At 34.1% G+C, this 18,447-nt stretch overlaps 1 protein-coding gene across 2 annotated transcripts in view; it reads left to right on the top strand.

Annotated features, from left to right (window-relative positions):
• The first annotated feature begins 5,118 nt into the window (after nt 1-5,118).
• Nucleotides 5,119-18,447, top strand: part of LOC132704144 (guanylate cyclase 32E) — a 47,043-nt gene continuing 33,714 nt past the window's right edge. Inside the window, exons 1-8 of one of the 2 annotated variants that reach the window (XM_060673954.1) lie at nt 5,119-5,202; nt 10,958-11,069; nt 11,723-11,985; nt 14,271-14,393; nt 14,733-14,919; nt 16,981-17,058; nt 17,521-17,774; nt 17,836-17,981. In XM_060673954.1, the coding sequence (XP_060529937.1) occupies nt 5,146-5,202; nt 10,958-11,069; nt 11,723-11,985; nt 14,271-14,393; nt 14,733-14,919; nt 16,981-17,058; nt 17,521-17,774; nt 17,836-17,981 (1,220 nt within the window). In that variant the 5' untranslated portion in view covers nt 5,119-5,145. The remainder of the gene's footprint in view (nt 5,203-10,957; nt 11,070-11,722; nt 11,986-14,270; nt 14,394-14,732; nt 14,920-16,980; nt 17,059-17,520; nt 17,775-17,835; nt 17,982-18,447) is intronic. The other variant, XM_060673955.1, reaches the window with a different exon arrangement.

Here is an 18,447-nt window from a genome sequence, read left to right as displayed (position 1 = left end):
TGGATTTTCACTCCCTGCATTTTGTGTGGATTATTGGTGGACCAAAAATTTTTATTCTTCCGGATATTTTTTTAACGTCAGGTATAGAATATTCAGGATTTTCTAAAAATTATGAAATATAAAAATTAAGAAAGTAGAACTCAAAGAAGAAGTAAATTAAAATATCGAAGTCTTCATCAAAATTTCTTTCTATTGTCCTGGTCTTCCATATGACTCTATTTCCGTCCTCAAATTGTTTAATTACATTGTTAATTTTTCTTCCTCAGTATTAGCCATTTGAAATATCTGAAGTATTTAACTTACGCTGCAGATCTTTGGTTTTGATTAGTCGTCAAAACTACAATATTGTTAAAACAATTGCAATCATAGATAATGTGGTTGCTATCAGAAATCGAACGATAATTATGTTTAAACTGAAATATCTCAATATCAATAAACTAATGTTTTTGAAATCAGGAAAAAAACAGCTACGATTTATGCCAATAATATATAAGGCATTCCATTTTAAAAAAAGGTTGTTGCTGTCATTTTGACAGCTTGCGATAGGCTTTTGTTTTTTCTGACATATACGTATTTACGCTTTTTTTTCTATATTTCAAAATTCACCCTGTAGGTGGGTGTCAAAATATAATGAATGGAATCCAAAAGAAATCAAATGTTGTGGCACTTTTTTCAACTAATTAGTTGTTAATTACTTAAGAATACCATGGCAATTATTAATTTTGCTACTACGTAGAAGAACATATATATACAGAGTGCATCTGAATATAAAATTTGTCCATAGAACCGCATTAAGACATTGTTATCTTTTTAAAATCACTCTGTATCTTGAGAAAAAAGCAATTTAAGCGACACGTTATGCACAAAATGCTTCACCATTAACACGATTGATTGATGGCAATTAGTGCTACTCTTTTTAAATTTTTGAAAAATGTCAACTGCAATTATACAAATGCTACGACATTAATTAACTATGCAATTTTCAATTATCCCTACCATCGGGCAGATAATGAAAATGAAATAGTTCTTGTTTTTGATTTAAGTAGACATTTATTAAAAAATTTGCTTGTTGAGGTGCTTATTTATGTTAGCGATCACGGTCGCTGTTAATTATTACTGCGCGGTTGGCAAACTAATCTAAGCAAGGGTTTAAAAATTAAATTAATACGGAAAGGTTTTCACGGACGTCACTTTAGTCACAAGCGTCTGAATTATAGTAGGCTTAGCATTGTTTCTTCATAGTATTTTAGAGCAAAATATTTAGCTTTTAAACTAAACCCCTTTACAGAGAAAACTCATAGTTTCCTGCCTAATTCCTTTATTTCATTGAACAATTAAAGAGCAGTTAGTTTCGACGTTGAATCCCTCTTAACATTATGTCAGATATATTAAAATATGAGAACTTGGAATCAAACATTCTCACCTTGATTAGAAAAGGCTTGCCTGGCACAAACTAACCAAAACTAACCAGGAAGAACTACGGGTTCCCCATTGTAACCAGTCATCGCAAAAATTTTTGTGGACGCATTTGAATAGAAAACGTTATTGAAATTACCGTTATTGAAAATTACCGTGTAAGTCATATCTTTGCACTTTTGTTAAATGTAGGTTAGATTTGCCGAATTTTATTATTTTAATTACTGTTCTACTATTTTAATTTTTGTTTTTGTTATTGTTAACCTATTGTTAGCTCGTTTAACTACGATATTTGTTCTAAAATTTTCCTTATCGGACCTTCTCAATCATTCCAAATCTCCTTCCTTTCCTGGGTTTCTTGGGTTTCGGGAACACGAAAAAGTCGCAAGGTGCCGTATCCGGTGATTATGGTGGCTAAGGTATGATTGTGGTTTTGCTTTTGAACAAAAAGTTGGACACAATAAATGGTGAGTAAGCACCACAATCAGTTTTCCTACTACAAACGGCTTATAACTTCAAGGTGATTATCTTTATTGACCGTACGACCTTGTGCTATAATTCTACGCCACGATAATCAAAGAAAGCAGTAAGCAAAACCTTGCCATTTGATTGAACTTTTTCTTGGCGATTCTGAGTTCTTTCAATGGGTATTTCATTTTTTACACAAAATTTTGTGGAAATTCTTTGATCCCTTTTGTTCTTTACAGCAGAAAACCGTCGAGCACACAGAAGGCGTCTAACGCTTCTGTCTCACAAAAAAAAATTAAAAGTAAAAGTGTACCAACATACCATAAAAAATATCGAAGATCGAATGTACGTAGCCCTCCCAATTACAAAAGTTGCATTATTTTTTGAGCACACCTCGTAGCAAGTCATATTTTCGTAATTTTGTTAAACATAGATTAGCTTTGTCAATCTTATTGTTTTAAATATTGTTCTACTATTTTAATTTTTGCTTTTGCCTACCTTTTTGCATGCATTATTTTATTCACAGCAACATTAAAATAGTTACTGTTACTGTTACGTAGGTTTGGTCTGTTCATAGATATAAGAAAGTGACCAATTGCTTTTGAGTGGGATTATCCAAGGGTCGTCATCAACATACAATGGAACAAGATTATTACCTAAAGTTTCGGAATTTAAATTCAGGTAAAGTATTTTTATACCTACCTGTGTTTAATATTCTTTGGTTTGGTGTACTACTTAGATTAAGTTTATTAGTAATCATTCTTATTTCGTGGGTAACAGCGTGTGTGGAATCGTGTGCGAATTATGCAAAATATATGCGAGTCTAGTGTATCTCAGGAGATGATCCCGCCCAAATGTAGAAAACACTATTCTATTGAGACTAAGGAAGTTATAAACAATGTTTATTTGACTCTCATTGAACGTGGTGCCAGCAAGCAAGCATCTTTAGAAGAAACGGCCACATTGACGAAAATTCCAACATCAACTGTATGGAAAATTGTGAATAATCCCATTTCAGCGAGGAAAAAAAGAAGCGATGCTGACATTTTCTCGAGCGTAGATGAAAGTGATCAAGATATAATACGGCGTAAAATTTACCGGTTATACGAGGCGCAAAGCGTGCCTACAATATATATCTTCATTAAGAGTCTTGAAAAAGATGAAACCGGTGTTAAATGTAGCAGAACTATCTTATGGAAGTGTATTCAACACATCTGTCTTAGATTGTAAAAAATTGACAAAAGGCAAGTTTTAATGGAATCTTTTAGAATTCGAAAATGGCGACTGGAATATCTAGAAAAAATTAGGATTTACAGAGAACAACAAAGGCCAATTATTTACTTGGTTTAAACCTGGTTCGACACTTATGATACCCCGGAAAAGGGTTGGGTTGACTCAACTAATAAGTGTAAAACAAACGCGCCATCAAAAAGAGGTAAAAGAATAACTATTTTGCGTGCTGGCTCTAAAGATGGTTGGATTCCAAATGGACTTTCTCTATCTGCCTAAAATATTAAAGATTCTTCTCTGGATTACTATGAAGACACCATCGCTGATTTATTTGAAAGTTGGTTTAAAAACAAACGAGTTCCAAACATTCCTCCTAATAGCGTCATTGTAATGGACAATGCAAGTTTTCACAGTAGACAGTTGACTAAAACCCCCTCCTTATGTGACACAAAAGGAATAATCCAAAACTACATGTATATTAAAGAGATTTATTTTCACAAAGATTATACCAAAAAGCAATTAATTGAAGTTCTACAAAGCTTAAACCTACAATAGGAATACTTCTGTGATAATTATGCAAAAAATCCAGCGCACACAATTTTAGGGTTTTTAAGGCACCTTACCACTGTATATTTAATCCCATTGAACATGCTTGGCACCAACTGAAATCTGCCATTCGTCGTAACAATGTTTTTCCCCGTGTTAACTCGAATGTCCTCCAACTTATAGAAACCGAATTTTTTAACATCCCTCCACAAAGTTGGGCAAATTCTGTTAAACATATAGAAAACGCAGAACAATCGTATATCCGCATTGCGATTAATATGGAACAAATAATAATTAGAACAGGCGATGATACTGATATATTATGTGAATAATTTTTAGTAATTTAAGTAGGTAACAAAAATAATTTGTAATTTTATTTTAGATTTAAACATAAATGCATACATAAATAAATAAATATTGTTTAATATCTTACCGAACAAAACCCCAAATAAGTAAATTCTAAGCAAAGTACGGACCTGTTCGGCCATATTTCATTCTTACAGCTTGCCTGGGTCTTTTCTTAATTCGTATCAGTTAGTCATTTTCTTATATCTATGAACAGACTTTACACATTATTATTATTATTATTATTGTTATTACAAAGAATAAAGTGAAGAGGAGAACCTATTATGCATATTGATAGTTAGTAGCATAAGAATGTTATACATATAATAAATATTTAGTTATTGCTGTGAAACAATACACTCTCCAAGCGTCCCCTTTACTTGCAATTTTTTAGTTAGTCACTTTCTTATATCTATGAACAGACTTTACACATTATTATTATTATTATTATTATTGTTATTACAAAGAATAAAGTGAAGAGGAGAACCTTTTATGCATATTGATAGTTAGTAGCATAAGAATGTTATACATATAATAAATATTTAGTTATTGCTGTAAAACAATACACTCTCCAAGCGTCCCCTTTACTTGCAATTTTTAAGTTAGTCACTTTCTTATATCTATGAACAGACTTTACACATTATTATTATTATTATTGTTATTACAAAGAATAAAGTGAAGAGGAGAACCTATTATGCATATTTTTAGTTATTGCTGTGAAACAATACATTCTCCAAGCGTCCCCTTTACTTGCAATTTTTTAGTTAGTCACTTTCTTATATCTATGAACAGACTTTACAGAGTAAAATAGCGTCTCCTTCATCATTTTATTCATACCAAATGAAGAACCTACTTCAAAAATTTAAGTTAGAAGTAGGTACTTGATCCATCCGCAATCCTCTTTTTTAGTTTTCTCTATTGGTTTGCGTGTAGGTTCCCGTATCGTGGTCGGTGCTAATTGTCTATTCTGTGCGCATTTTTCCGTCGAACGAAGAAAAAACCATTTTGCATGCGCGCACAAAGTTGATCGCGCGCTCGTAGCTGAAAGAGCTTTCGGAATTTAGAAAAGTCCCCCTTCGCGTTTAGTTGACGCCGTTTCGTATGGCGGTTCGTGACGGCCGTTTCAAAAAGAACAACGGGATGGAGTTCGGCCTGGCGACGGCGACGAAGACCTATCCAGCGTCGCGCCCCGTTCAGGTAAATTTTCCAAATTCGTGTGTCTCATTTTTCGGTGGTTTTACGGGCCCGCTTATTGCTAATGACTAATGACGCGACGACGCGCTTTTGGCGCCATTTGATTTTTGAAGCTTTTAACTTAACCGAGCGTGCGATAAAAAAAATCGTAAATAAGCCAATGGACTAACAATAACAATAAAAATAGATTGATAATAGCAAACGTGGCAAAAGCAAAAATTAAAATGGCGGGATAGTAATTAAAACAATAAAATTGACAAGGCTAAGCTACATTTAACAGAAGTACAAAAATATGAGTTGCTACGAGGTGTGTTCAAAACGTAAGGTGACTTTTGTAATTGGTCGGGCTACGTACCGTGCGCTCAATTTATCTCGATAACGTTTAGAGATATCAATGAAAAAAAACAGAATGTAAGTTTATTAGCCAAGTTTTTTTCCATGTAACGTACAAAAAAAAACAGTGTCAATTTTCTGACATATAAGCCTGTATATCATACATGTGTTTAATGGAATATCTTATCTCGATTATATTTTATTCTTCTTGACAAATCGGCAAAAATGACTGACAAATAAAAATATTATATTATATTATAGTATATTAGACGTTAACCAGAGTGCAGCGCTCCTTCAAAACAGATATTTCCAAGGCTGCAAAAAAATTTTCAGAAAACGGTAACGTCTTAAATGCTAAAAAGGTATGTCGGAATCACAATGTTTTAAATAAACAAAATAAGAAAAAAAGGACATCCAGTTTCCTCTATTACTTGAGTATGTGAAGAGAGAGCTATTTTTCGGGGATCAATTCACTCAGTTTTAAAAGAATATACGAGGTTAGCGCCAAAATTTCCCGGCCTGACATAGATGCAGCAGCAGTCTTGCGCCAAATGGTTTTTTATTGACAGCATTTTAAACAAGATGTGTCCGAAAAAATGTCGCACATAACGCAAAATGAGTATAGAGCAGTCATAAAGTTTTTGTTAAAAGAAGGGTTAGGCAAGACGTTTTCGAATCGGGCAGGAGTCCCTTGAAGATGATTCAAGAGCTGGTCGACCAGTGGATGTCATAGCGGCAGATATTATTGCGATTGTGGAAGAGGTGGTATTGAGTGATCGACGTTTAAAGGTCAAGGAAATCTCTGAAATTACTAAGCTTTCTGATACAAGTGTTCATCGAATCCTGCATGATCATTTAGGTATGCGTAAGGTTAGTGCAAGATGGGCTCCCAAAAACCTTTCGGCTATTCAAAAACAACGCCGTGTCGAGTGTGCGCGGTCTTTTTTGGAATTCTGTGGGTCGGAATCGAAGCCTGTGATAGAAACTATTGTGACAGGAGATGAAGGTTCTATATTATGACCCTCTATCGAAAGAAGAATCAATGGAGTGGCGTCGTAAGGGTGAAGCACCTCCAAAAAAATTCAGAGTCTGCCATTCAACAAAAAAGGTGATGGCCACGATCTTTTGGGATTGTGAAGGAATTCTTTTGATATATTTTAAAGAAACTAATATCAATGTCAATGGTAAATATTATGCGTCTTTTGCACGATAATGCACTTGTTGCACAAGCTGCCATTTTAGAGCGTGGGTTCCAACAGATAGACCATCCTCCCTATAGTCCAGATATGGCCCCCAGCGACTATTATTTGTTTGGATATTTGAAAAAGGACTTACGTGGACGGCGGTTTAACGACGAAGTTGAAGTTAAAAGAGGCTGTTTTAGCTCATTTTGCAGACAAAGAGAATATTTTGTTTCTTTCATATTCAGGCAGGGAAATTTTGGCGCTGCCCTCGTAAATATTTAAATTTCGTAAAACTCAAGAACTAAATAGACTTAATGAGAATAGTAATTTTTTGAAAAACACTTTATGGACTGATGGAAGCTCATTCACCACAAAAAAGGGTTCTAATAGACAAAATACGCGATTTTGGTCTTTAAATAATCCTAGACAAATACACGAACCAATCAATTAATGTATGTTGTGGTGGTGGTCGATATTTCTAAATCAAAAGTTAACTCGAGATCATTATGTGCGACTCTTAGAGTACCAAATAGAACAATATATAGAAGAGTTAATACCACCAGTTTTTCTAAACCTGACATAGATGAAGATACCCTCGGAGGTGATTGTGATATATCTCAGCTTAATGACTCAGTGAGTTTTAGCATGTAGACTTTCAAGCAACTGGAACAACACGTTAAAACTCACATTTCGGGAAGCACGAAATTATAGGCTATTTTGATCTAAGAAAAAGGACTAACCAAAAACTGTGCCCCCGAATCAACAAATATTCTTCGCAATTGTCTTATCAATCCACAAACAATTCTCTTATGAGCTTTGCATATTACGTTAGGAGCGATAAAGCAGTGCGTTAAGGCTTTAAATAAGGATGTGGCAACCTTCTCTATATAAAAAATTAAAGGGAGCAATTTTTGTAAGTGAATAAATACCATGATGGAATCTGAAAAGGCCGCATGAGTTTCATTTACTGATGTTACAAAGGGTTTTCTTTTTTTAATATATATATAAATATAATTTAGATTAAAAGAAATATATATATATATATATATATATATATATATATATATATATATATATATATATATATATATATATATATATATATATATATATATATATATATATATATATATATATATATATATATAATAAAACAATTTTTTTCTCATCCAATTTGTATCGTTTGCCGTCGGGAACAGTTTTTGTGGGACGCTGCAAATTTTAAAAAAATACTTAATTACAATTAAATGGAGGCGGCAGGGGGGGACTTTATAGTATCTGCGAATAGATCTCATCGACCTCCATCTTTCATAAAAATTTCAACCTTCTCGGAGCAACGTAGGTATTTTAAAAAATTAAAAATGTAAATTTTCGGGAAAAATCCAGACCAAACCTATGAAATTTTGGATCGAGGTCGATATTAACCGAACCCGCTGAAATTTGGCACGAAGATAGGCGTCGGGGGGTATTTAAAAAATCATAAAATCATAAAAAAGACATGATATTGTCATGTAAAAATATATAATTTCGTGAAAATCTGAACTTTTAGTTCTTATTTATTTTGCTACGAACTTGCCCCACCCGGCACCATTTTTCGAAAGCAATCTTATTATTTTTTGTTTTCTCCCAAAATCCAAAAGCCTTTCTAGTTAATTCTGACAAGTTTTTGACTCCACTTATGAATTGGGAAACTGCTGATTGCGGTATAAAGATTTCGTTACATAAGATTAATTGTGGGCTCTAAACAAAAAAAAATCGAGAATATTTTAGGTTTAATAATTAATTTCTCGAGTAGTACTCAAAATAAACCGTCTGCCGCATACATTATTCGCAGTTTATCAATTCAGAGCAGTGCTGAGCCTATGCAAATGCCCTTATCTACCCACATAATAATTTGGCTTGGCACTGTTCGTTTCCTTTTTCACTGTAACCTAAATAAAGTTTAATTTAACCATTTAGCGTCAACTACCGAATATTATCAATTTCAAAAATATATGTGGTCCATAATAGAAAATAATTTTATACCTACCTGTGTTTAATATTCTTTGGTTTGGTATACTACTTAGTTTAAGTTTATTAGTGATCATTCTTATTTCGTGTGTGGAATCGTGTGCGAATTATGCAAAATATGTGCGAGTCTAGTGTATCTCATGAGATGCTCCCGCCCAAATGTACAAAACACTATTCGATTGAGACTAAGAAAGTTATAAACAATGTTTATTTGATTCTCATTGAACGTGGTGCCAGCAAGCAAGCATCTTTAGAAGAAACGGCCACATTGACGAAAATTCCAACATCAACTGTATGGAAAATTGTGAAAATCTCATTTCAGCGAGGAAAAAAAGAAGCGATGCTGACATTTTCTCGAGTGTAGATGAAAGTGATGAAAATTTACCAGTTATACGAGGAACAAAGCGTGCTTATATTAGATATCTTAATCAGGAGAATTGAAAAAGATGAAACCGGTGTTAAATGTGGGCAGAAATGTATTCAACACATGGGTTTTGGATTTAAAAAATTTGACAAAAGGCAAGTTTTAATGGCATCTTCTAGAATTCGGAAATGGCGACTGGAATATCTAGAAAAAATTAGGATTTACAGAGAACAACAAAGGCCAATTATTTACTTGGATGGAACCTGGCTCGACATTTATGATACCCCGGCAAAGGGTTGGGTTGACTCAACTGATAAGTGTCAAACAAACGCGCCATCAAGAAGAGGCAAAAGAATAACTATTTTGCATGCTGGCTCTAAAGATGGTTGATTCCCAATAGACTTTCTCTGTCTGCGAAAAATATTAAAGATTCTTCTCTGGATTACCATGAAGACACCAACGCTGATTTATTTGTAAGTACTACTGCAAACTAGTTCCAAACATTCCTCCTCATAGCGTCCTTGTAATGGACAATGCAAGTTATCACAGTAGTAGACTAAAACTACATGTATAATAACGACATTTATTTTCACAAAGATTATACCAAAAAGCAATTAATTGAGGTTCTACAAAGCTTAACCTACAAAAGGAATACGTCTGTGATAATTATGCAAAAAATCTAGGGCATACAGTTTTAAGGCCACTGTATATTTAATCCCATTGAACATGTTTGGCACCAACTGAATTCTGCCATTCGTCGTAACAATGTTTTTCCCCGTGTTAACTCCAATGTAATCAAACTTATAGAAACCGAAGTTTTGAACATCCCTCCACAAAGTTGGGCAAATTCTGTTAAACATATAGGAAAAGCAGAAGAATCGTATATCCATACTGCAAATAATTTAGAACAAATAATAATTAGAGCAGCGATAGTGATACTGATATATTATAAGTCGGGGCGCGGAAAAACGTCGTAAGAAGGGCAATACGAAAACCGTTATGTAAGGAGGTCAGGCTCTGAGTCGCGCCGGGGTGCAACAACTCCGTTGTTTTGATGCGAAGTGTCCCGTTGCGATGGCGGTTAATGTCACAACTCCGCGGGACTCTGCCGCCTCCCCGCAGCCCCCCCGTTTAGCCACTTTAGGATTTGCCCCGGCTATTTTACCAGGAAGAAATAAGGGGTTGCTAATGGCGGTCGTATCGTAACAGCCGTTGACCTCTTTGCGCGTCCATCGCAAGAGCAATAGGGAACTTGCCCATCTTTTTTTTATTTTACTAAAATGTGTATTAATATATAAATGCACCCTTTCGCAAATATTTATTTATTTGTTCGTTAATTTGTTCATTCATTCATTCATATATTTATTTATTTGTCAAATTATATAATATTGTCAAAAACTTTCAATTAGTAATAACAAAATAAATGAGAACTAAAATTTCAGATTCTCACGAAATTATATATTTTCACATGTTAACGTTGTTGCGAGAATTTAAGTTCAATAAAGGAGGGGTATTTAAATCTAATTGGTCGTTAAGCAATACATTTGAATGTCTCATTTTGTTAATCTCCATGGCTTCCAATAAATTTAGTTTTCTGCTTTTTGTGGCCACACGTAAATTATCAAAATTGTCGTCAAAAATGTAAGTATCAATGTGTGTATATATGAATAAAAAACTTTTATTACGATTTTTGTTTTTGTGCTATGGTTAAACAATTATAGAATTTCTATTGCATGTTGCATTTTTTGTCCATTTCTATGCATACATTCTGAAAATTTTATGTTTTAAAAGAAGAAAAACAAAAAAAAAATATTTAAACAATTACGTATGTCGCCAATAATAACAAAACAACAACAATAATAACAAGTTGCAGGTGCAAGCTAGACTCGTGCTGTTGCTGGTTGCCGTCTTTGGAATACGGACCCTCAGAAGCGAAACGTTCACACTCGGGTACCTCACAGGATCGCAAAGACCGCCAGGTGAGTATTTGCTAACTTAAATTAAAAAAAAATGTTATATTATGATAAAAATTTTAATAAAATATATACAAAAATAAAATAAAAAACAACTATAACGTGCTATAACTAATATTGCCAAAAGTTGCATGTGTTACTGTTATTTCAAAAACATTAGCAAAATGTTATTCAGGAAAGTTGTCTAAAATTAAAAGTTATAACCTGCTATAGTCTGTTCATAGATATAAGAAAGTGACTAGCTGATACGAATTAAGCAAAGACCCGGGCAAGCCGTAAGAATGAAATATGGCCGAACAGGTCCGTCCTTTTCTTAGAATTTAATTTTTTCGGGTTTTGTTTAATTATTATTTGTTCTATATTATTTTCTATATGTTTAACAGAATTTGCCCAACTATGTGGAGGGATGTTAAACACTTCGATTTCTATAAGTTTGAGGACATCGCAGTTAACACTGTTAAACTGTATTTTCTATTACGGACCACAATTTTACCTGAATTTAAATTCCGAAACTTTTGGTAATAATCTTGTTGCATTGACGTGGCCTGGCTCACGTCAAGCCTTACAACTTTCGCATTAAAGATTATTTTCTAACATTTAAAGTCAAAAATAATAATAATAATGTATCGCTAAGTACGGAACATCGTTTTGTTGGGCAGGTGACCGGGAATATTCGCGTCCAGGCTTGACGATCTCGGGGGCCATATCTTTGGCGGTGGAACAAGTGAACGGGGGTCGTTTAGCCCAACTGGGTCACCAGCTGAACTTTGTGGTCGCCGAAACGTACGGCGTGGAAGTCATAAGCGTTCAGAAGACCGCCGAACTGTGGACCAGAAACGTTTCGGCCTACATCGGACCACAGGAGACCTGCGAGCACGAAGCCTTCATGGCGGCCGCTTTTAACGTGCCCATGATTTCGTACGTACGTATTAACGAGTCGCGGTTTAAGAGAAAATGGCAGAGATTATTTTTAAGTTAGTGTGTTTGAAATGTCGTTAATTGAACATACTATTACTACAATTATGTGATAAATAAATTGGTACATTAAAAATTTCAAGAGCTATAGGCAATTAAACATTGTAAAACGTAGTGGTTAGCTTTTTGCTTATAGCTGATAACTTTTTTGAATTAAAAAAAAAAGTTTCTTAAGAAATAAGGATATTTACTAAAAAAAAGTTCTAATTCCCCAATCTGTACCTCCGTTATTAATAATTTTAATTTAACGTTGAGAATTATACATACAAAAATATAGTAAGTTACAATTAAAAAAAGTTTATTGTCTATAAAGCTGAGTTAAAAATAAAAAAAAAGTTTAATCGAAACACATCAAAAAACCGATTCCCGTTGAAATGTTTGACTTAAGTTAATTTTCTAATAAACCAGATCACTGTTAATTAACAACTTTTTCTGGGATTTCCTTTATCACTGCAAATTAAAAAAAAAACATTTCAATAATTGGCACAAAATTTTTTTCACTTCGTGGATTAAATTAACAAAAAAAAATCACCATAATGTTGTTTTTTTTTTAATTGTTATTAACTCGCCATTTTTATGTTAACAAAATGACATTTATTAAGTAAAAAAAAACAAAATGGACTATTTCGATCTTAAAAAAAACAACTCCATGAAGGAACTGTCATTTATGATTTACGACGTTTTCCTAATTTTCAAAACTTTCAAAAAAAAAAAGAGAAAAGTTAACAATTCGTTTAGGACAAATGGTTAATATAATAAACAATGAAATTGTTAATGAAAACTGCCAATAATGATTAAAAAAAAATCATAACTAATTATTTAAACAATAGCTACATGAAGACAGAAAATGACAGTTCTTCGTGAAGTTTTTTTCTAAATATTGAAATAGTTCATTTGCTTATAAAAATTTTATAAACAAATTTTTTCTTAGTTAATAAATGAAAAAAAAACATCACGGTGAATTTTCTTTTTTTTGGTAACTTATTTGGTAAGTATAGTTTACGAGTATACCAGAAATAAATTTAATAATTAATTATTATTTAAATTATTATTATTATTTAAAAAATAATAATTTGCAATGATAAAGGAAGTTCCGGAAAAATTTATTAATTAATTATTAATTAAAGTTAACTATTATAAAAAATTTCAACGGCAATGAATTTTTTTGAAATATTTAGATTATACCATAATTTTTTTAGATTTTTAAATCTACTTTATCTATCCTAAAATTTGTTTTATTGTAACTTGTGACGCCTTGCGCGCCACCTCAATATGGCGCCTGAACGGCAATTTTCAACGTCAAATTAAAATTATTAATAATGGAGGTACGGTTTCGGGAAGAGGAACATTTTTTTTAGTAAATTTCCTATTCTTTAAGGATCTTGTTGAAAATCCAAAAAAATATATCGGTTTTATAACTATAAGCAAAAAACTAAACATTGCTTTTTACCATCTTTAATTGTTTATAACTTTTAAAATTTTTAATGTACCAGCCAACCATGACTAAAGTCATATCATATCTAGAAAATATATTACATATTATAAAATATAAATATATAATATATTAAATATTATATAAAAGAAGCCTCGAAGCTATTTTTTTCTTCTGCAACTGTTGCTGGAAATGAAAGAATGCTACGAAAATTTCTACTCTTCGATGATTTGCGGTGACTTAAAAATTGTGGGACATTTACTAGGTCAGCAGCCAGTAAACACGAAGTATACGAAGTAAACGGAGAGGAAGAACAAATTGACAAATTGTTATTTAATTTTAATTTTTTTTAATTCGGTGTTTCTTCTTGGACTCTTAAAAGCTTAAAAATTGTTGGACTGCGTTATCGGCACGCCAATGTACAGTTCATCCCTCAATATCGTCCCCGCACCTGACACCCTGTCGCTTTATCCCACACCTGACCCCACACACACGGCTTATCCCACTTCTGACGCCACCATCGAGAACGGTACGTGCGTAGTAAGTGTAATGCGTTTCGTGAAGGTCCGCACGGTGATATTTTCAGAAGCGTACCTGCGTATTTTTTTCAATTTTGTTGCAATTTTATTTGTAGTTCTGCCAAAAAAAAAGAAGTTTATATAAACATACGTTTTAAACCTGTCAATCTTTCAGCTACGTGTTAAAAGTTTTTATAAAAGAAATACTTTTTTATCATGTTTTTTTCCAAACATTCCATGAGTAATTATTTTTGAAATAAATTCTCTGGGCCGCATTTTCAGTACTGTGCGCACTACGCGATGTCGGACAAGTCGAAGTTTCCCACTTTCGCGCGGACGAGGCCTCCCGACACTCAAATTTCCAAATCCGTGGCGTCTGTGTTGACGGAATTCAACTGGACTCACGTAAGTATCCGGTACCACCTCGAAAATCTCTAGTGCGAAATGCGTTATACAGATTAATTGTTTCGGTCAGAGTCAGCCAGCTCTATAAAATAATAAGTTATATATATTCGGAAAGCCCATAAAATGTTACAGGGTGTCCCGTATCATAATTCAAAAAATTTAAAAATCCGATGAAGCTAGCGACTCCATTGAATTTCACGCAAAAAAAAACTCCATATAACTATTTTTATTTTCCCGATACCTTTAATATTAACGGACATGCAAGGTAGCTCACCAACGCATCTTTCGTTTCACAAAAAAGTTGCACCGGCAAACCGTAAGCACTCTCGCTTCCCTTAGATTACAGTCCTGTACCTCAAATCGGAAGAGTATGAGTTCGGCAACGTCGCGAAAGCCATGATGAAATTGCTGCCTCAATCGGGAGTGACCATCGCATCGATACGGCACTGGGACAGCCCGTACCATCACGGGTACATGGACAACCCTTTCCGGAAGCTTGTCGAGGAAACCCACAAGTTTACCAGAAGTAAGCGACCCCTGCCCCGTTGCCAGATTTCCATTTTGTATGAAAAATTTTGGATGTGAAATATTTGAATTTTAAATGTGAATGTTATTGGGCCAAGTTATAACGGCTTATTCTACGTCCGAAATAAGCCCTTGTTTTGTATACGGGATGGTTTCTAATTGAATATCGATAATCGAGAGTCCGTATTAAAAAGAAATCTTCATATAAACGTATGTCCTAAACGTCTTAACTTTTGATATATAGCACGTTAAGTTTTCAAAAATAAATGCCTCTTTTCCGCACAGTCATAACATCGCATCGTTAATTATTATTTATTACTTAAATTGTCTACTTATTTTATTAAAATACAGTCGAAACTCTAACGCACTTGAAAAATAACAATAGGCATATGTGTTCTGTAATATTTAATTATTTTATATACACATTTTAACATCTACTTAGGAACATTTTATATAAATATTTAAGAACTACATTTAATGTTTCAAATAATCGATCATTAGTGGCTGGTCATCTTCCAAATCCTGTTCGCATTCTGTCTCGGTAATAAGTCCTGACGATAGAAGTGTAGAATTGTTTCTAGTGTCACCTCTTTCCAAGCTTTACTAATAAAGTTGACCGCATCTAGTATACTAATGTAAAATTTATCTTCGAACTCGATCATTTCCATTAAAATGTTTTTCCTGTATCGACTCTTAAGACTTTTTATTACGCTATGGTCCATCGGCTGTAATACACTTGCTGTTTTGGTTGGAAGAAATGCCAATTCAATATTCCGTAGATTTGGAGTATAGAGATGTACAGGGCGGTTATCTAACAGAAGTAATATTTTCGTCCCCTTCAATTCAGCATCCCATTTCCGTATCTCCTCTTCAAAAATTTGCGATGTCATCGATGCAGACTTGTTTGCCTTGTAAGTGACCGGCAAATGCTTGATGTTTTTAAAACATCGTGGGTTAGTCGATTTTCCAATCACCACTGGCAGTTTTAAATTCTGTTGAAGAAAATCCTGAAATTTTTGTCAATGGTTTTTGGACAAAATTGCACATTATCCCTTGTTTGACCAAGAAATCCTATTTACAGATGGAGCTAACTTTGCAGCAATGCAATCAGAAATGTGGTTCAGCCTTTTTTTCAAAAAGGTTGTTAGGATGTTATGTTATATCATTAAAACTGTCTTCCAATATTTTTTGTTCTGTAAGACGCTAGTAGGTAACTAAAAACGAGGTATTTTGGTGTTACAGATATTAAAAAAATATATTCGATGAAGTTTTCTTTTTAAAACCGACCCAAAAATCGCCTTAATTATTGACATTCAAATTAGAAAACACCGTGTCTAAACATATATCGAGAAATGCCACCTGACGAAGCCACAGACGCTAAAAGGAATCCATCTTAAGATGGTGAAATACACTGTTCAACGTGCCCGTCTAAATCATACATCAAAAATTAAAAAGAAGACCTTGAAACAGAATTTATAACATTGTCATTATGCACTCCGTTTGATATTTATCTTGTTTTTACGCATTTACATCCTGTATAAATATGTTTTTTACAAAATTTCAGTCGTCATTAATCTGGTCTACTGTCTCATATTTCTTGGCCATGATATGGCCGGACATGGTTCTTACCCTTTGAGTTTAGCATCTTGGCCAAATCGTCGTTCCCAAAAACCAATGTACTATAACTCTTTAAAAGAATGTTTTACCGGACTGTTACTGGCAACAGCCAGAAACTGTACACCAAATGGTACTAGGTAAAAATCATCAGGTATTGCTACTATCTACTGATAATTATCACTTTAGCCTTCATTGTCGCCCAAAAAAATTGTCTAAACTGGCATTGTCAAAACTTATCACTAAACTAACCTAAGCTCTTTGATTGGTTGGTTTGATGTGCTGAAATCACAAAGAAAAATTTTGTCATGATTTAATGCCAGTTCTTGCTTCAGAAATAAATGAATAAGCAAACTTTTTAAGCTTAGGGTTTCAAAGCAATCAATCAATCAAAGTAATTTGCAAAATGTGACTACTAAACTAACCAAAACTACACCACTGCCCGCAGTCTACGTCATCGTCGGTCACTACTACGAGCATCTGGGCCTCTTAACTGCAATGGACGAAAAAGGCCTTCTGGATGGAGGTAGGTCTCACACCAATCACGTAATATCCAAAGAGGACCAAACCAGCCACGTTTTAAAAGCGCATTACTTCTCAAAGATTATAAAAATCACAAAACAGTAAAAGGCAAACTTAAGTCCATATGTCACAATACAATATACGGGATGTTCCGTTTAAACAAATATGACGTAGGCTTATATGAAAATTGATGGTGTTTTGTTTTATACGTCACTTGGAAGAAAAACTTGGCAACGAACCCAACATTTTGTATTGTTTTTACCTTGATATGTCTAAAAAAAAAAGTTACAGCAAATTAAAATGTTACCAAGATAAATTGGTTCTTGGTCTACTGTTCTTCCCAAACTGATACATTAAAAAGAAAAGATAGAGAAGATATCAATGTTAGAATAGCAAAATAAGAGCTACTAAGTTCTCTTGAGTCAGCCGTTAGCCGAAACCGAGGCCCAAATTGCCGCGTTTCCAGGCGAATACGCAGTTTTGGGCGTCGACATCGAGCAGTACGACCCCGAGAACCCCTCCAAGTACCTGAGGGGCCTTTTGCAAGACTCCGCCACCCCGCGAGACCCGCGAATCGTTCGAGCTTACCAAAACTATATCGGCGTAGTGCCGTCGAGTCCCCTGGGTTTCGATAACTTCACGCTTCTGGTCAACGCGTACATGGAAAGGCCGCCGTTTAATTTTCCGAACCCGCTGTCCTATTTCGGAAAGGGAAAATTGGTATTCGGACGTTGATTAACGGACGTTATACGGTATGGAAATTGCGGGATTAATATTTCAGATACGGGCGGAGGCCGCCTATCTATACGACGCCGTTATCGTCTACGCCGAAGCGCTGATTAAAGTCATGGATTCCGGTTCCGATCCTAGGAACGGTACGGCGATAATCGAGTCGTTGAAAAATATGCACTACCGAAGCGCGATGGGGTAAGCGCTTAGATAGTCAGCCATAAATAATTCTAATACCCGCTAATTTTGTCTCTAATACCTAAATTACGCTAATTCCCCAACTAATACCTCTAACACCTGCTAACGACTCTAGTAATTCCTATAACAACCGTTAATTCCGTTACTTATACTTCTAATTCGCTAATTCCCCAGCTAATATTCCTAAAATTATAATTAATATAGTTCCTTAGATAATAATCATCAAGGTTACTAATACCTCTATTACGCTATAATTCCCAATTAATACCTACCAATCTCTTTATTAATTCCGTTACTATTGTTTATGTCACGGATACATATAATGCTAATACTAATATTAATTGCTAATACTTACTAGTTATTTCGCCAATACCCACTAATTATGTCACTAGTACCTCTATCACGCCCTAATTACCTAACTAATACCTACTAATTGCTTTAGTTATTTTGCGATTACTCACTAATT

The sequence above is a fragment of the Cylas formicarius genome, unplaced genomic scaffold (genome assembly GCF_029955315.1).
Source record: "Cylas formicarius isolate icCylForm1 unplaced genomic scaffold, icCylForm1.1 PGA_scaffold_6__28_contigs__length_40554024, whole genome shotgun sequence".
NCBI lineage: Eukaryota > Metazoa > Arthropoda > Insecta > Coleoptera > Brentidae > Cylas > Cylas formicarius.
This window is presented reverse-complemented; position numbering and strand designations above follow the sequence as displayed.